This window comes from Nerophis ophidion, linkage group LG12 (genome assembly GCF_033978795.1).
Source record: "Nerophis ophidion isolate RoL-2023_Sa linkage group LG12, RoL_Noph_v1.0, whole genome shotgun sequence".
NCBI lineage: Eukaryota > Metazoa > Chordata > Actinopteri > Syngnathiformes > Syngnathidae > Nerophis > Nerophis ophidion.
The window spans coordinates 22,672,158-22,692,875 of NC_084622.1; the positions used below are offsets into that span (position 1 = coordinate 22,672,158).

The 20,718-nt window shown below is 40.6% G+C and overlaps 1 protein-coding gene across 3 annotated transcripts in view; it reads right to left on the minus strand.

Annotated features, from left to right (window-relative positions):
• znf423 (zinc finger protein 423) overlaps positions 1-18,496 on the minus strand; it is a 419,133-nt gene extending 400,637 nt beyond the window's left edge. For all 3 annotated transcript variants that reach the window (XM_061917091.1, XM_061917090.1, XM_061917089.1), the window contains exon 1: positions 17,614-18,496. In XM_061917091.1, coding sequence (XP_061773075.1) covers positions 17,614-17,653 — 40 coding nt within the window. In that variant the 5' untranslated portion in view covers positions 17,654-18,496. The remainder of the gene's footprint in view (positions 1-17,613) is intronic.
• Between the last annotated feature and the right edge of the window lie 2,222 nt (positions 18,497-20,718).

The following is a 20,718-nucleotide window of genomic DNA, read 5'->3' on the forward strand; positions in this document are numbered from 1 at the left end:
AAGAAAATATTTTAAAGACTTGGTCTTCACTTGTCTGAATAAATTCATTTATTTTTTTACTTTGCTTCTTATAACTTTCAGAAAGACAATTTTAGAGAAAAAAATACAACCTTAAAAATGATTTTAGGATTTTTAAACACATACCTTTTTACCTTTTTAATTCCTTCCTCTTCTTTCCTGACAATTTAATTCAATGTTCAAGTAATTTTTTTTATTATTATTGTAAAGAATAATGAATACATTTTAATTTAATTCTTCATTTTAGCTTCTGTTTTTTCAACAAAGAATATTTGTGAAATATTTCTTCAAACTTATTATGATTAAAATACAATAAAATATTCTGGCAAATCTAGAAAATCTGTAGAATCAAATTTAAATCTTATTTCAAAGTCTTTTGAATTTCTTTTAAAAAAGAATTCTGGAAAATCTAGAAGAAATAATGATTTGACTTTGTTAGAAATATGACTGGGTCAAATTTATTATATATTGTAACAAAGTGCAGATTGAATTTTAATCTATTTAAAACATTTCATTAAAATGATGAAATGATGTTCCATAAATTATTTTTTAAATTTTTTCAAAAAGATTCAAATCAGCTAGTTTTTATCTTCATTTTTTTCGGTTGAATTTTGAATTTTAAAGAGTCGAAATTGAAGATAAACTGTTTCAAAATGTAATTTTCATTTTTTTGTGTGTTTTTTCCTCTTTTAAACCATTCAATTAAGTGTTTTTTTCCATCATTTATTCTCCACAAAAAACCTTCCGTAAAAGGAAAAAAAATGTACGACGGAATGACCACACAGAAATAACCATTTATATATATATATATATATATATATATATATATATATATATTTATTTATTAAAAGTAAATTGAGCAAATTGGCTATTTCTGGCAATTTATTTAAGTGTGTATCAAACTGGTAGCCCTTCGCATTAATCAGTACCAAAGAAGTAGCTTTTGGTTTCAAAAAGGTTGGTGACCCCTGCTTTAGAGTAACAGTAACTCTGACAATTAGTACACACGGTCAATATCCGGGAGTCTTTTGGAAAATCCGGAAAAGTTGGCAGATCTGCCAAAGTTCTCCTATACAGCTGACATATACAATGTCACGGATGATATCTCTGACAGCTGTTTTTTTTTTAATCCTGCTCGCCATGTTTACAACACGAATGCCTCTACAACTCTGGGTGTGAACATGATATCAGTAACCGCTGTGACAGACAAGAGGAAGGATTTAAAAAGCTCTGCTTCTTCCTATTTCTTTTCAGACAAGTGTAAACATGTCATTTGAACGCAACTTTGTGAGGCGTGTGGGAAATAAACCATAAAACCATTAGCAGTAGCAGTAGTGACATGCTGGTGGTCATGTAAATGTGACTTTCCAGCCAAGCGTGTGTCCCTGCTCTTGTTTTATTCTGCAGTCCACAGTGAAGTGATGTTCTAAGATCACGGCGTGACCCCCGAGATGCTGATTTCCTCACGTGAAAATGTGATTTCACGGTCGAGCCCGGCACTACTTTCAAGTAGGGTTGGGTATCGAGTATCGATTGGAACGGGACTAACTTTCTGATCCTCCCGGAATCGTTCAAAAGTTTAAATTTCGATTCCAAGTTTTGATACCCAGTCCGCCGACTGCAAAAAAATAATAAATCCGCCGACCCGGAAGAAAAAGCCGCTGAACACCAACGAAAGATAGCGGGCGTCGGCGGTTGAAAGTGTGGCTTTATTTAACTAAAAAAAATGAAATATCGGCAAAATGTAACACGTGCGACAGGACTGTTTCGTGCTTAGGAGGGTGCATGTCGAACATGATGAAGCACCTCCGAGTTCATGGAGTACAAATAAATGCTTGTCCCGTCTTGGACAGGAGACACTATCTGTCCAGAACGCTCACGCATCCTGCCTGAGAAGGCGGATATAGTCATTTTCCTAAACAAGAACTGTCTCTGATTTTATACTGTACCTGCTGCTAATCTGGACTGGGTTTTGCAAGTTGTTTCTTATTGTTTATTTGCTTTTCTGCACCAGGTTAGCCCATCAGTGGGAGCACAGTAGAGACGCGTAGATAGGCAATTATATCATCCGCATAACCAAAGTCGTCATCCACCCGCCGTCCACCCGAACCAACATTTTATCAGATCCGTACCCGCCCGCTGAAATACATCAGAGGTTGTCCGCCTTTACCACTCACAGAGCTATTTAAACCTGTTACACAGAGTAATGATGATAATTGGAGCCGCTAACGTTCCCGCGACTATCCAATAGCGTTCATCCTGATTACAAGAATATGGGCGTGCTGAGAAGCCATTGCCTTAAACACCTTCAACAACATGTACGACCCGATTGTTGGTCCGGCAACATGTGTGCAGCTTCCGCAATTACACATACAAAATTGAAAGGCATACTGGGTGATACAGACTACACTGATGGTTGTGATAGAAACAACTTTAACACTTACTAATATGCGCCACGCTGTGAAGCCACACCCAACAAGATTGACAAACACATTTCGGGAGAACATCCTCACAGTAACACAACATAAACGCAACACAACAAATAACCAGAACCCTTTGTATCCCTGACAACTCCTGAATATATTTTACACCCCCGGCCCCAAACCCCGCCCACCTTACCGACGCACAGGGGGGGTGGCAGGGTTTGCTGCTAGCGCGGTGTATAAAATAGTCAGAACGGGCCATGAATACAAAGGATTATGGGTATTTGTTGTGTTGCGTTTATGTTGTGTTACTGTGAGGATGTTCTCCCGAAATGTGTTTGTCGTTCTTAATTGGTGTGGCTTCACAGCGTGGCGCATATTACTAAGAGTGTTCAAATTGTTTATATCACAACCATCAGTGTACTATGTATCACCCAGTATGCCTTACAGTCGTGTGCGTGTTGCCGCGGAAGCCACACACAACATGATGCTGGACTGACAAGCAGATCATACATGTTGTAGTAGGCGACAAAGCCAATGGCTTCATAGCACGCCCTAATACTTATTATCTGGGTGACTGCCGGCAGTCATTCTAGAGAATAATAGCGTCTCTTATTGTCTTCTTCGCTTTATGACACGGGTCTTAAATGGCTCTTTGAATGGCAAAGGATACAGATCACAGAACCATGCATATCAAATATTTACGGATGGTTCAACCGCCACCCGCCCGAATCTAATTAAAATCTATTTTTTCGTCATGTCAACCGCCCGACCCGCGGTTTATCCGCGGATGAGACCGCAAACCGTGCATCTCTAGAGCACGGTAACATGTTTAAGTACCTGCAGCATCATACACTTGTGTGTGTAAATGTGTTTTCATGAGGTTTTCAAAAATAAAGCTCTCGATGAAAGTGTACCCCTTGTGAAAATGTATTCATAATGTATAATATTTATATTCAAGGTCAGAGATTTGATATTTATATTCTAGTTGACAACAGCCCTGTGAGAAATTTATAGTAAAGTTCATAAAAAGTTAAAGGGGAACGTTATCACCAGACCTATGTAAGCGTCAATATATACCTTGATGGTGCAGAAAAAAGACCATATATTTTTTTAACCGATTTCCGAACTCTAAATGGGTGAATTATGGCGAATTAAACGCCTTTCTGTTTATCACTCATGTGGTGATGACTTCAGAACGTGACGTCTCCGAGGTAATACAGCCGCCATTTTCATTTTCAACACATTACAAACACCAGGTCTCAGCTCTGTTATTTTCCGTTTTTTCGACTATTTTTTGGAACTTTGGAGACATCATGCCTCGTTGGTGTGTTGTCGGAGGGTGTAACAACACTAATAGGGAGGGATTCAAGTTGCACCACTGGCCCGAAGATGCGAAATATCTGCCGCCAGACACCCATTGAATGTGCTGGAGTGTCTCCACAATTTACATGGCACAGAGATGTATGGATAACCTAAAGATGCATTTGCAACGATAAAGTCAACTAAATCACAAAGGTGAGTTTTGTTGATGTTGACTTGTGTGCTAATCAGACATATTTGGTAGCAGCGTGACTGCCAGCTAATCGATGCTAACATGCTATGCTAATCGATGCTAACATGCTATTTACCGGCGGTGCTAAAGCAGACATGGCACAGAGATGTATGGATAACCAGCAGATGCATTTGCAACTATATCACGTTTCCTCCCACCCATATTTAATGCGAAAAAAACATTTACCAATCGACGGATTTAACTTGCTCCAGTGTCAAGAGATGCAAAAGTCCTGATCGTTTGGTCCGCACATTTTACCGGCGATGCTAACGCAGCTATTCGGCCATGCTATGGCTATGAATAGCGTCAATAGCTATTCGCTCAATAGCTTCAATTTCTTCCTCAATACTTTCATACTCCAACCATCCGTTTCAATACATGCGTAGTCTGTTGAATCGCTTAAACCGCTGAAATCCGAGTCTGAATCAGAGCTAATGTCGCTATATCTTGCTGTGGTATCTACCATTGTTTGTTTACATTGGCAGCACTGTATGACGTCACAGGGAAATGGATGGTCGCATCGCAAATAGCAAAAATCAAGCACTTTAAAGCTTTTTTTAGAGCTATTTGGGGACCGGTAAAATTTTGAAAAAAACTTCAAAAAATACAACAAACCACTGGGAACGGATTTTTATTGTTTTTAACCCTTTTGAAATTGTGATAATGTTCCCCTTTAATAGAATTAAAATTGATGGTGAATGTCAGACTATTTCATTCAGAAAGACTGTAGGTTAGCTAGCTCATTTAAAATATCCTAAACTTTTTTTTGACCCTGCCTTTTTTTTTTGTCTTTTAAAGAAAGAATCGGAATCGAGAATCATCAGTCAGGAATCGGAATCGAAACAAAGAATCTGAATCGTTTGAATTCAAACGATACCCAACCCTACTTTCAAGTCAGTAGGAATCCAAGACAAAGAGATGGATGAGGCGGGACTTTGTGCGACTCTGTTATTGTTTTGGCATGCCTGGCTTGCCAGTGCCTCTGTAAGCCAGCCAGCTAGTCAGAGTTGGGTGAGCAGCTGAAAGACAGAGGAACATGAAAACATAGATAATCCCTCGGTGGTGCTCACCTCGCTCTGGCCTCCATCGCTCACTAACGCTTGCCCACTTGCATGCTCCGTGCAAGTGTTGCCCCTCCCGTCTACCTCTCTCCCCCTTTTTACCCTTCACCCCCGTGCTCTCCTCCAACTCTATCCTTCTACATCACCCCCCACCCCCAATGCCAGGTCTTGTCGGGCTGTCATTGGGGAAAGGTGTGAAGAGAAGATAGCAAAAAGGCATGTACACACAGACACACACAAACGCATGACTACACATCGGCTTATGCAAGCCAGACTAGGAGGCCTGCTTCACCTTAGGAGCATGTACACAGAGCTGTGATGTGGTGGTGGTCCTTAGCCTCGGCTTTGCTTTGCTCTGCCTCACCTGGCTGCCTGACTGAAGCTAAGCTGGTTTATCCACGCTGCCGAAATCGGACGGTTGTCATGATGTCACGGGCAAAACATGAATACAAATCTTCTAAATTGTACGAGTTCTGTCCCTGATACTTATTTTTTTAAATGGGACAATGCACATTAATGAACAATTAAAATGTAAATGTGCCAGATTGTAGCCAAAACTGCAAAAGTCATACACCTGCAACGTGAATCAAGTGTTACTGACCGAACTTATAGCTAATTTAAAAGCCTACTGAAAGCCACTACTAGCGACCACGCAGTCTGATAGTTTATATATCAATGATGAAATATTAACATTGCAACACATGCCAATATGGCCCGTTTAATTTACTAAATTGCAATTTTAAATTTCCCGGGGAGTTTCTTGTTGAAAACGTCACGGAATGATGACGCGTATGACACGTGCTTGTGACGTTATTTTTAGCCCAGCACCACTTACGGCTAAAAGTCGTCTCTTTTCATCGCATAATTACACAGTATTCTGGACTTCTGTGTTGCTGAATCTTTTGCAATTTGTTCAATTAATAATGGAGACTATAAGGAAGAATGCTGTTGGTGGAAAGCGGTGGATTGCAGCTGCCTTTAGCAACAGAAACACAGCCGGTGTTTCTTTGTTTGTTGTGAAGCCTTACTGAACATGTTTCTCTACCACTTGTTAACCAGCAGGTTTTTGGATGAGAAAATTGTTATATTAAGTCGGCTCTTACCGGAGACTTGTGCGGAGTTAGCGTCCTCCTGCAGCAGCTGTCATCTTGGCTCCTCCATTGGCTTCTCTCAGAGACACTGGCGGTCATCGCAGCGCTCCGACTTTCAGGTATCACTTTATAATCTCACTAAAACACTTTTAACACAATAAGCAGATATGGGATGTTCCGAGTAAATGTGTCTAATAACATCTGAATCGCTCCCACTGCACTCGCCTTTTATTTTTATTTTTTCTAGTGCTTCACTCTAACTTTCCTCATCAACGAATCTTTCATCCTCGCTCAAATTAATGGGGGAAATGTCGCTTTCTCGGTCCGAATAGCTCTAGCTACTGCTGGCCATGAATGTAAACAATGTTCAGATGTGTGGAGCTTCACAACCCGTGACATCGCGTACATCGTCTGCCACTTTCAGTACAGGCAAGGCTTTTTTATTAGCGACCAAAAGTTGCAAATTTTATTGTCGATGTTCTCTACTAAATCCTTTCAGCAAAAATATGGCGAATTGATCAAGTATGACACATAGAATGGACCTGCTATCCCCGTTTGAAAGAGAAAATCTCATTTCAGTAGGCCTTTAAAGTTTAAGTTACTCACACGGTGCAGAACCAGAGGAGGATATACAGTGTAGCATACCCAGATGTAAAACATCTTTTGCACAATCAGCCTTTTCATATAAAGTCAGAAGAGAATGGAACGACCTCACAACAAACTTGAAAGTCTAACAGATTACTCTTCATTCACAATTGAAGTTAAAAAGTGGCTTTGGAGCAATCAAAGCTGCTCACACGGTCAATAAGGTGGGCACTATGTTTGGCAGATCAACTTCATGTGTAATATATTTATCCATGACAGCATTTTTTTTGTAAATTGTGAGGTGTGTCTGTTAAAATCATGGTGGTTTTTACAAATGAGAGCGCATTGTCTTTGTGTAATGATGTAAATTAAGTGTGGTTGTATTGTATATTAAGTATGTGTCAATGAAAGGGCATTTTATGACTTTTCTTAATTTGATTACTTGCTATGGTATGATTTTACTGTCATAATTTTATTGCATGATTTCTGTATCCCTTTATTTTAGGTAGCCAGGGACTGCAGACGGAAATTAGCTATAATCTGGTACAGAACATATCTGTCTTTGAGCTTAATGTTCCTGTGCATTGTCCCTTCAAATAAAGGCTAAACTAAACTAATACAACAGGGCTATTTATTGTGAGCATTTTACTCGCATTTAATCCTATAATTAGCATTTTGCTCCTAGAATAAATCCATCCTGTTTTTTGAAATTTGGGATATCCATCCGTCTCGAAAATTTTAAATTAAGGCATGGTGGAGATATTTAGTTACGTTAACGGATATTTCCATGTATGGGTTGTATAGGGTGTACCCCGCCGTCCACCCGAATGCAGATGAGATAGGCTCCAGCACCCCCCGCAAACCAAAAAGGGACAATCGGTAGAAATGGATGGATTGATGGGTTAGTTTACGGGACAAACTATATTTTGATCCATATGTCCCAGCCCTACACTCGTTTTAGCGACAGTGCTAGCACAGTTTAGGGGTATTCTCTGTCTTTAATTGAGCATTACAGTAGGCCAGGGGTGTCCAAAGTGCGGCCCAGGAGCCATTTGGGGCCCGCAGGTCATTCTTTAACGGCCCCACGGCACATTTTAAAAATACAATTGAAAAAAATTAAAAACATAAAAAGTGGTATAAAAGTGCAAACAGGTGAAATGTAACAAGAAAATGTTGCAATGTTTACTCTTATAACACAAAGCTGCCATGCAGGCTGTTTCTTTCTTTAAAAAAAATAATGAATCAAAATCAATGTCATTTTGAATTATTGACCTAATCAAGGCTTCAATTACGTCACATTAAATATTACACTTTAAGATATTTTTTGGGGAAAATGTTGCATATTTTGTGTTCCATCCATCCATCCATCCATCATCTTCCGCTTATCCGAGGTCGGGTCGCGGGGGCAACAGCCTAAGCAGGGAAACCCAGACTTCCCTCTCCCCAGCCACTTCGTCTAGCTCTTCCGGGGGATCCCGAGGCGTTCCCAGGCCAGCCGGGAGACATAGTCTTCCCAACATGTCCTGGGTCTTCCCCGTGGCCTCCTACCGGTTGGACGTGCCCTAAACACCTCCCTAGGGAGGCGTTCGGGTGGCATCCTGACCAGAAGCCCGAACCACCTCATCTGGCTCCTCTCGATGTGGAGGAGCAGCGGCTTTACTTTGAGTCCCTCCCGGATGGCAGAGCTTCTCACCCTATCTCTAAGGGAGAGCCCCGCCACACGGCGGAGGAAACTCATTTCGGCCGCTTGTACCCGTGATCTTATCCTTTCGGTCATGACCCAAAGCTCATGACCATAGGTGAGGATGGGAACGTAGATCGACCGGTAAATTGAGAGCTTTGCCTTCCGGCTCAGCTCCTTCTTCACCACAACGGATCGGTACAACGTCCGCATTACTGAAGACGCCGCACCGATCCGCCTGTCGATCTCACGATCCACTCTTCCCTCACTCGTGAACAAGACTGCTAGGTACTTGAACTCCTCCACTTGGGGCAGGGTCTCCTGCCCAACCCGGAGATGGCACTCCACCCTTTTACGGGCGAGAACCATGGACTCGGACTTGGAGGTGCTGATTCTCATTCCGGTCGCTTCACACTCGGCTGCGAACCGATCCAGCGAGAGCTGAAGATCCCGGTCAGATGAAGCCATCAGGACCACATCATCTGCAAAAAGCAGAGACCTAATCCTGCGGTTACCAAACCGGAACCCCTCAACGCCTTGACTGCGCCTAGAAATTCTGTCCATAAAAGTTATGAACAGAATCGGTGACAAAGGACAGCCTTGGCGGAGTCCAACCCTCACTGGAAATGTGTTCGACTTACTGCCGGCAATGCGAACCAAGCTCTGGCACTGATCGTACAGGGAACGGACCGCCACAATAAGACAGTCCGATACCCCATACTCTCTGAGCACTCCCCACAGGACTTCCCGAGGGACACGGTCGAATGCCTTCTCCAAGTCCACAAAGCACATGTAGACTGGTTGGGCAAACTCCCATGCACCCTCAAGAACCCTGCCGAGAGTATAGAGCTGGTCCACAGTTCCACGACCAGGACGAAAACCACACTGTTCCTCCTGAATCCGAGGTTCGACTATCCGACGTAGCCTCCTCTCCAGTACACCTGAATAAACCTTACCGGGAAGGCTGAGGAGTGTGATCCCACGATAGTTGGAACACACCCTCCGGTCCCCCTTCTTAAAGAGAGGAACCACCACCCCGGTCTGCCAATCCAGAGGTACCGCCCCCGATGTCCACGCGATGCTGCAAAGTCTTGTCAACCAAGACAGCCCCACAGCATCCAGAGCCTTAAGGAACTCCGGGCGGATCTCGTCCACCCCTGGGGCCTTGCCACCGAGGAGCTTTTTAACTACCTCAGCGACCTCAGCCCCAGAAATAGGAGAGTCCACCACAGATTCCCCAGGCACTGCTTCCTCATAGGAAGACGTGTTGGTGGGATTGAGGAGGTCTTCGAAGTATTCCTTCCACCTATCCACAACATCCGCAGTCGAGGTCAGCAGAACACCATCCGCACCATACACGGTGTTGATAGTGCACTGCTTTTGTGTTGTGCCATTTAAAAAACTGAGCTGTTTTTTTAAAGAAGGGCCTTAAACAAACAAACAAAACATAAACAACAATAAAACTTAAAATTGACGGATATTTCTGAAGTTGATCTTGAGATTATTGTGCTAAAAGTAAACCGTAAAAAAAATGTATAATTTATTTTTAACACTTTAATGAGTAGGACACTTTTGGATCCCCAATTACTTTAGTCTGATTTATTTTTAAGTGTCATAGCTCAAAAAATAATAATACATCAAAATCCAAAATTAAGGCTCCAATTATTATATAATCTCAAATATTCCACCTAAAAAAGTTATTGGGTGAAAATATTGCATATTTTGTGTTTTTTCTATTTTTTTTTCCTAATGTTGATCTAGAGATTTAAAACTTGAATAATAATTCAAAAAAATAATAATACTAAAGGGTTACGTTAACGGATATTTTTAATTTTTTTTTTTTTTTACCAAAACCCTTTGGGATCATAACTGAGTGGAGGCCTGAATGTATATTTTATATACATATATTGTGTTGGTTTCCAGAATAAAAATTATGAAAATGGCCCCTGCTTGCTTTGCTTTTTCAGTCTGCGGCCCTCAGTGGAAAAAGTTTGGACACCCTGCAGTAGGCCTTATAATAGCATTGTGTTTATATATATATATGAGTGCACCTGTGTACCCTGTTTGAGTGTTAATAATGAAACTATGCTATTTAAGACATTTCATATTGCTCCAATTTTTTTTCTGTTCTTCAAATATTTTTTGTGTTACTATTTGTTATTTTATTTAGGAGCATTGGTGCTTCTAGTAAAAAAACCTAAGTGCACAGCCCTGTACAGTCATGAAAAGATTTAATACAAGAATTAAGTGTAACAGTAATAAAAAAGAAAACAATCCCTTACTTTTATGGTCTACGGTTGTGTGGTTGTCTTGCACCCTGGAAGAGGGTGAGAAAGGCTCGTTGGGAAAAGGAAGTTTCAATGACGACACCAGTACGCCGCTTAGTTACCATTATCCATTTCTAAAGGAGCAGATCATGTCACAAGTTCAAAGACATCTCTCCCCACCTTCCGTACATACTGTGTGACGTAAGAAAACACATTGACAAATACACATGTGCACACTTACACGCATACAAATACACACATGTATCACCTAAAACACACCACAGGTATGTTCCAAAAAAAAATGCACTTTGTGACTTCAATAATAAATATGGCAGTGCCGTGTTGGGACATATTTCCATAACTTGAGTTGAAGTTGTTCTCTTATTTTGGAAAACCATGTGACATTGTTTAATGCATCCAACGGGGCATCACAACAATGTGTTAATTCCACGACTGTATATACTGGTATCGGTTGATATTGGTATCTGTAATTAAGAGTTGGACAATATCGGAATATCCACAAAAAAGCCCTTTTCGGACAACTCTCAGTTGTTGTGCAGAAATATGGGGATATAACTACAAAAGTACATACTATTTATCTCGTCATAAATGACTTCCCTAAATATGAAGAAAACGGTTGTATTAACACTACACTGATTTGTAATGTGTGAAATATACAGGAAGTGAACATTATGTGTAAGTAATTGGTATGCAGTGGGAAAGAGTAAGGACTAAATAGGTGTTGCTGCTTCCTACTCCTTTTTGGACATGGTGTAAAGAAACTTTTCAGAGTATACCATTTGTAAATGAGTATGTCAGAAAAATTGTGAATTGTGATCTCGCAAATCCGTTTTTATAAACACAACCGTTAATTCCCTGCACATACAGTAAATTCCACAATCAACAACCAGATATCGTAAAAAACAACTTTGCAATACACATGATAACATCACCTGTCTGTGGCATGCATATATTGACAAATGAAAAACACACACCAACTGGAATAAACCGAAAGATCACTTTTAGTCAGAGTCCAATCACCCGGTTTGAATCACCGTCAGGTCTGCTGGCTTCCTAGATAGCCCGAGTGGGACAAGCTTCTGCGGAGAAGTAAATGAGGGAAGGGGGGTGTCGACCACATGGTCAGCCTATCCCGTAGCCCATCTGGGTCCTATATAGAAAACACACGGAGGCCAAGGCCACCACATGCCCTCATGCATGATGCTCATTCACCCATGCAGTGCAATAAATACTGTGTTGCAGTAATTATCACTCAAAGTGCTAAACATTCTTTTCTTTTAAATGAACGGAGCTTTGTGAAAAACAAGCTTTTAATGCCTCCAGTGTAAAACCACACAGGGCATCATTAGAATGTAAGAAGGGAGAAAAGACAGCAATGAATTCTTCAGATGAGAAGCATCAACATGATGCAAAATGGTGTAAAACAACAAGCATGGCAGGTTAAGTCCAGCAAGAGATTTGGGTCAAAGGGTCAATTTAGCAAAACAAAACCACGGTGGGCAATAGAGGCAAAGATGCTCTAACAAATTAAATCATGGAGGAATTATAAGGAGGTAGTATCTCCAACTATCTTTTTGGCAGTAAGTCCTTAAAAACAGCAGAGCGCTCCATTTTATCCTTCGACTACCTTTTTTTTACCCGAATTTAGTAATAAATAGACAAAGTCAAATGTTCACTGCAGGGGATGCTAGTTCTAAGCTATACACAAAATTGTAAAAATAGAGAACGGAGAAGTCCAGCACCCACCATCCTTAGCTTTCTGAAAATGTGCTCCCCAAGCAAAAAACTATTTAGCTGAAAAGCCATGCATTAGATCAGTGGTCCCAAACCACCGATTGGTACCTGGCCGCGGAATAATTTTTCATTATTTTGTATTAATTTATTTTTATTAATTTATTAAATCAACATAAAAACCACAAGATTCACTTACAATTAGTGCACAAACCCCTAAAAAATTAATTTTTCATGACAAAAGAAAATAATTTCCCCCCTCCCCCCGCGGGACAAATTATCAAGCGTTGACCGGTCCGCAGCTACAAAAAGGTTGGGGACCACTGCATTAGATGGCCCAAGAGCTGCCAGACCAAACAGTACAGGAGTGAACTATCTTCCGTCTACTTTGGGCATTAGAAAGCAGATATAATCAATTAAAATTGTATGCATTTACATGTCAAATAAGTGTATAAACTTTGTACTGTTATTTGACATGTAAATACACACAATAGTATACACACAATAGATATTGTGTGTGTACTCACGGCACTGCACTGTTTTACTAAATAGCAAACAATCAGTAAAAACAAGAGCGGTCAATATAAGCCAAACAGGACAACAGTGGGCAATCAGCGTAAACACAAGCAAACAGATAAAATTATTGAAGGGAGAAACATTAGATCGAGGATGTTCAACTTGCGGCCCTGGATGGACACCAGACTGGCCGAGTTCAGTTCAAAAAACTTGAAAGAGACTTACATCTTTTCAACAGACTCCTAAAAACACAAGAGTTCTGTCACAAAAAGGATCTTTGACTTGCTTTTGGCAGTATGTCCTTAAAAACAGCAGAGCGATCCTGTTATTATCTGGCTATTTTTTCTGAAATTAGTAACACTGACAAAATAAATAGACCATTGTGAGGTAGAAGTCCGGCCAGACAGGACCTATGCTATCTAGAAATGTGGCACCCGAAACAATATAATTGAATAGACCTACATTATATGATCCAAGTTGAGCTGCCAGGAAAACAACTATCTTCCATCTACATCGGGCATTAGAAAGCACATTTAACCAACTATAAATGTGTGTATTTACATGCCAAATATGAGTACAAAGTGCTCAATAACTAACAATCAGCAAAAACAAAAGCTGTCAATCCAAGCCAAACATGACAACAGAGGGCAATCGGGGTAAACACAAGCAAAGAGATAAAATATTAAAGGAAGAATCACTAAATCAAAGATATTCAACTGGTGGCCCGGAATGACACCGTTCAAAAAACTTGGAAGAGACTAACATCTTCTTAGCATATTCATAAAAAACATGAGTAATGTTACATTTAGAATCTTTGACTCATGTTTGGCAATAGGTCCTTAAAACAGCAGCCCTGCATTAGATGGCTCAAGAATTACCAGAAAAAACAGTGCATGAGTGAACTATATTCCGTCCACTTTGGGCATTCGAAAGCAAATTTAATCAATTACAATTGGTTGTATTTACATGTCGAATATGAGTACAAAGTGCTCATTAGCAAACAATCAGTAAATACAAAGAGTGTCAATCTAAGCCAAACGTGACAACAGAGGGCAATTGGGGAGAACACATGCAAACAGTAAAATTATTAAAATAGGGAATCATTAGATTTGGGATATTTAACTAGCTGCCCAGGAATGACACCAGACTGATCTGTGAGTTCAGTTCAAAATCTTGGAAGAGACTAACATCTTTTTAACAGATTCCTAAAAAGTCTACAGTTCTGTCACCTATACAGTATGATCTTCGACTTTTTTGGCAGTCTCCCAGCAGGCACAAGACATTGTTACAATTTTGATTATACATGACCTTTAAAAGTAACCTAAAAACAACGTTGCAAAATAGTTGTATTTGTATACTGAGACAATGTTGTTGTCTAATGTTGGATCCATGTTTTTGGTTGGGAAATTACCAAATTTCAATGGGTCCGAACCAGACATTGATTAAACATTGTCAAAAAGCCTGTTGTTCCAATGTTAAGTTTGAGTAGCTCAACATCAGGACCTAATTTAACAAGTTATCAGTGTTTTTTTTCAATGTCTTGTGCCTGCTGGGAGAGGTCCCTCAAGACAGCAGAGCGCTCCTGTTATTATCCGGCTGTTTTGTTTGTTTTTTTTTCCAGAATTTAGTAACACTGACCAAATAAATATACCACAATTGAAACGGTCCTTAGCCTTCTGGAAATGTGGCACCTAAACAAAAAACTATTTGGTTAAATAGGCCTGCATTAGATGGCTCGAGACTTACCAGAAAAACAGTGCATGAGTTAACTATATTTCGTCCACTTTGGTCATTCCAAAGCACATTTAATCAATTACAATTGTTTGTATTTACACGTCAAATGTGAGTACACAGTGCTCATTAGCAAACAATCAGTAAAAACAAGAGGTGTTAATCTATGCCAAACATGACAACAACAGAGGGCAATTGGGGTGAACACAAGCAAACAGTAAAATTATTAAAAGGGGGAATCGTTAGATTTGGGATATTTAACTAGCGGCCCAGGAATGACACCAGACTGATCTGTGGGTTCAGTTCAAAAACTTGGAAGAGACTAACATGTTTTTAACAGATTCCTAAAAACTCTACAGTTCTGTCACATATACAGTATGATCTTTGACTTTTTTGGCAGTCTCCCAGCATGCACAAGACATTGTTACAACGCCGGTTATAAATGCATATCCTTTAAAACTCACTTCAAAACATTGCAAAATAGTTGCATTCGTTAAACAGACAACGTTGATGTCTAATGTTAGATCCATGTTTTTGGGTGGGAAATTACCAAATTCCAGTGGTCAAATCAACGACAAAACCCGACATTGATTAAACATTGTCAAAATGCATGTTGTTCCAATGTTAAGTTTGAGTAGCTCAACATCAGGACCTAATTCAACAAGTTATCAGCGTTGTTTCAATATCTTGTGCCTGCTGGGAGAGGTCTTTCAAGGCAGCAGAGCGCTCCTATTATTATCCGGCTGTTTTGGGGGGGTTTTCCGGGAATTTAGTAACACTGACAGAATAAATATACCACAATTGTAACGGTCCTTAGCTTTCTTGAAATAGAATGAAATAGAAATGTGGCACCCAAAACAATTCAGCTAAATAGACCTACATTAGATGATCCGAACTGCCTATCTTCCATGTACTTGGGGCATTGGTAAGCACATTTAACCAATTATAATTGTCAAATACAAGTGAAAAAAAGACTTAAAATAGATAAAATGACATTAGATGTTCCAAGAGCTGTCAGGAAAGCAACGTTCAAGTCGGTACACTCAATTTTAGTGGTGGAATCCATCAGAATTGAGGCACTCTTGGCATATTTAGCTGTTAGTACAAACCCTGTTTCCATATGAGTTGGGAAATTGTGTTAGATGTAAATATAAACGGAATACAATGATTTGCAAATCATTTTCAACCCATATTCAGTTGAATGCACTACAAAGATAAGATATTTGATGTTCAAACTCATAACCTTTATTTTTTTTTGCAAATAATTAACTTGGAATTTTGTGGCTGCAACACGTGCCAAAGTAGTTGGGAAAGGGCATGTTCACCACTGCATTACATCACCTTTTCTTTTAACAACACTCAAACGTTTGGGAACTGAGGAAACTAATTGTTGAAGCTTTGAAAGTGGAATTAGTTCCCATTCTTGTTTTATGTAGAGCTTCAGTCATTCAACAGTCCGAGGTCTCCGCTGTCAGATTTTACGCTTCATAATGCGCCACACGCTCAAGAAAAGTACCGGCACTCTTTTACTACAAAACCATGCTGTTGTAACACGTGGCTTGGCATTGTCTTGCAGAAATAAGCAGGGGCGTTCATAACATTGTTTGAATGACAACATATGTTACTACAAAACCTGTATGGACCTTTCAGCATTAATGGTGCCTTCACAGATGTGTAAGCTACCCATGCCTTGGGCACTAATGCACCCCCATACCATCACATATGCTGGCTTTTGAACTTTCCGCCTGTAACAATCCGGATGGTTATTTTCCTCTTTGTTCCGGAGGACACCACGTCCACATTTTCCAAATATAATTTGAAATGTGGACTTGTCAGACCACAGAACACTTTTCCACTTTACATCAGTCCATCTTAGATGAGCTCGGGCCCAGCAACGTTCCTGGGTGTTGCTGATAAATAGCTTTGCATAGCAGAGTTTTAACTTGCACTTCCAGATGTAGCAACCAACTGTAGTTACTGACAGTGGTTTTATGAAGTGTTCCTGAGCCCCTGTGGTGATATCCTTTAAATAAATAAATGGGTTGTACATGTATAGCGCTTTTCTACCTACAAGGTACTCAAAGCGCTTTGACACTAGTTCCCCATTTACCCATTCACACACACTCACACACTGATGGAGGGAGCTGCCATGCAAGGTGCTAAGCAGCTCCCATCAGGAGCAAGGGTGAAGTGTCTTGCTCAGGACACAATGGACGTGACGAGGTTGGTACTAGGTGGGGGTTGAACCAGGGACCCTTGGGTTGCGCAAGGCAACTCTCCCACTGTGCCACACTGATGTCTGTTTTTGATGCAGTACCGCCTGAGAGATCAAAGGTCTGTAATATCATCGCTTACGTGCAGTGATTTTTCCAGATTCTCTGAACCTTTAGATGATTTTACGGACTGTAGATGGTAAAATCCGTAAATTCCTTGCTCGTTGAGAAATGTTGTTCTAAAACTGTTTGACAATTTGCTTACAAAATTGGTGACCCTCGCCCCATCCTTGTTTGTGAATTACTTAGCATTTCATGGAAGCTGTTTTTATACCCAATCATGGCACCCACCTGTTCCCAATTAGCCTGCACACCTGTGGGATGTTCCAAATAAGTGTTTGATGAGCATTCCTCAACTTTATCAGTATTTATTGCTACCTTTCCCAACTTCTTTGTCACGTGTTGCTGGCATCAAATTCTAAAGTTAATGATTATTTGAAAAAAAAAAAAAAAGTTTATCAGTTTGAACATCAAATATGTTGTCTTTGTAGCATATTCAACTGAATATGGGTTGAAAATGATTTGCAAATCATTGTACTCCGTTCATATCTAACACAATCTCCCAACTCTTATGGAAACTGGATTAGTGGAAGGTGTTCCACCGCCAAACAATAAGTGAGACAACACGCGAAAGTGCCGTAAAAAGCCCCGTTTTCTTACCTTTAACGGAGCGAGGTTTGGCTTGTTTCCGCCTGGACATCTCTGCCGTTGCCGTCTTTTATCGGAGTGTTTTTGTTCCGCTCCGTGCTTTCAGCCGAGCATGCAGGCGGGCACAGGCGGAGTAAAGCCCTCCTTCCTCCTGCTCCACTCGGCCGCCGCTTCTTCGCCTCTTCTCGCCTGTTGCAATGCGGCACCTCCGCGCACTGGAGTCGGAGGGTGGTAAAAAAAAAAAAGGAAAAAAGGTGGGTAAAAAAAAAATACCGTGGATACAACCTGGAGGATAAACAACTTGTGGTCGTCTCGGCTAAAAGTCACCCAGGAAATATCCGAGGATACAGACCAGGTGTGCTAAGTGTGGGTCCGTTCTGTACTAGTGGGGACCCGGTGCTAAGTGTGTGTCCGTTCTGTAATAGTGGGGACCGGGTACGTGTGTGTCCGTTCTGTAATAGTGGGGACCGGGTGCTAAGTGTGTGTCCGTTCTGTGCTAGTGGAGACCGGGCGGACACGGCGCGTCTCCACCCCCCACACGCCCCACTTCGCTTGTGTTGTTATTCCCCAAAGCCCCTCGTCCGTCTCGCGGTGTGAATAAGAGGCAAATATTCGGAGCAGCCTAACCCTCCGCTAGCCTCTGTCTCCCTGCTTTTTCTTTGTCCTGACTCTGGCTACCAGTCTCCCTCCTCCTCTGCCTGCCTCTGCTGGCGGGGCTGCGGTGCAGACACACATAATACAAAAAAAAAAAAGCCAAGGCAGGCAGTGCTTGGCTGGAAATGTAGCCGCGTCCCAGCAGGGGGATGTGAGAGAAGGGTCCCGGCGGGGGAGCGCTCTGATCCCGCAGGGAGCAGCTCGGCACAGCCCGGGTTGGCTGAGGCGGAGAAGCTAGGCAGGGCTTGACGGACTGGAGGGGGCGGGCGGAAGTAGAGAGAGAGAGAGAGCGGGCGGGGGATAGTTAGCCAACAGCGCTAAGCAGTGGCCAGTTGGTGTAATTGGCAGGGACTGTTATTCTAATTTCATTTAAAAGATAAATGTGGGATACTTCTCTTGTTGCCTTATTTGTATTTTACTTTATTAAATGTATTTATATTATTTGATGCAGCCGGAGGGGATTGAAAGAGGGGAAAAGGGAAGACAGAGGGGGAAATTGTGGTGATTAGGCAGATTCAATCAATCAATCAATGATTATTTATACAGCCCTAAATCACTAGTGTCTCAAAGGGCTGCACAAAGCACAACACAATAACGTATTATTTTCGGGTCTCCCCATGTCTAGCATTAAAAGATTACAGTTGGTACAAAATGTGGCTGCTAGACTTTTGACAAGAACAAGAAAGTTTGATCAAATTACGCCTATACTGGCTCACCTGCACTGGCTTCCTGTGCACTTCAGATGTGACTTTAAGGTTTTACTACTTACGTATAAAATACTACACGGTCTAGCTCCATCCTATCTTGCCGATTGTATTGTACCATATGTCCCGGCAAGAAATCTGCGTTCAAAGGACTCTGGCTTATTAGTGATTCCCAAAGCCCAAAAAAAGTCTGCGGGCTATAGAGCGTTTTCATTGACAACAGCAAACACAACAATAACAACAACCATATTTATATTATTCACATGTACAATGCGATTTGCACTGCTGTTTTGTTTGTTTTTTTTGCAGTTTTTGCACCGGAAGAAAAGTGAGGGGACAATTCGAGTGCACGCTATTCCATATCTTTATTTTTACTCTCCTTGATATGTGAATATCTAAGTGTTGTTTATTGTGAAACAAATGTGGAGCTGGATTTTGCCCAGGGATCAATAAAGCACTTTCTATTCTATTCTATTTTATTCCAATAACAATAAAAAAACATCAGCAAATATCCATCCATCCATTTACTACCGCTTATTCCCTTTTGGGTCGCGGGGGAGCTGGTGCCTATCTTAGCTTCAATCGGGCGGAAGGTGGCGTACACCCTGGACAAGTCGCCACATCATCGCAGATCAGCAACTATAATATGTACAAATATGACTGTAAAAGTGATAGCAAAGAAGCAGTTAGTGAAATAAATAATAATACAGAAATGACAATGAGCATTTTTACACTACAAATGGAGCAATACAGATACCAACAGAAATAGTGCTATTGATAATGAATAATACCAATAATTACCTCTATTATCAACAATACAGTTGTTCAAATGCAACGATCCATATATGTAATGATAACTAGAGATACAAAATAAAGCAGAAGAAAGACAAGCAGACTCTATTAACCTTGTAGATTGTTATAGTAACAATAGGTAAGCTTTGTCAGTTTGCCATGTGTTACCCAGTTTACCCTAGGAGAACAACGTTAATTTATGTTTGATGAATCGTGATTATATGCATGAGTGTATGAATGTATGTATATGTACTTGTATATGTACAGTATGGGTATATGTATGTTTGTACAGCGACTGTATATGTACATGTATGTGTATATGTATGTTTGTACAGTGAATTTATATTTACATGTGTGTATATGTATATTTGTACAGTGAATGTATATTTACATGTATGTGTATATGTATATTTGTACAGTGAATGTATATGTACAGTATGTGTATATGTATGTTTGTACAGTGAATGTATAAGTACATGTATGTGTATATGAATGTTTGTAAAATGAACGTGCATGTGTGTAGGTATGTACTGTATTTGTGTATGTATGTGGGAGCGTAGGTACCTATGTGTTTATATATATATATTAAGAGCAGGGACTGTTATTAAAGGGAGAACATGGGTAGGAGGATCAGACTTGAAGGATTACTGTGTAAAGTGCAGCTTCTAAAAAATAAAAAGTACAAAAAGAAAGACACATCAAAACAGCAAAAAGGTTTAGCTTGAATTAGGCATGGGTGATATAGTCTAAAAAACATAAATTATTTTATTTTATTTTTTCGATTTTTTTGGAATAGGTGGCAACTTGTCCAGAGTGTACCCCGCCTTCTGCCCGATTGTAGCTGAGATAAACGCCAGTGACCCCAAAAGGGAATAAGCGGTAGAAAATGGACGGATGGAATAGTGATTGTGTGTGTAAGTCAGGGGTCGGCAAACCCAAAACGTTGAAAGAGCCATACTGGACCAAA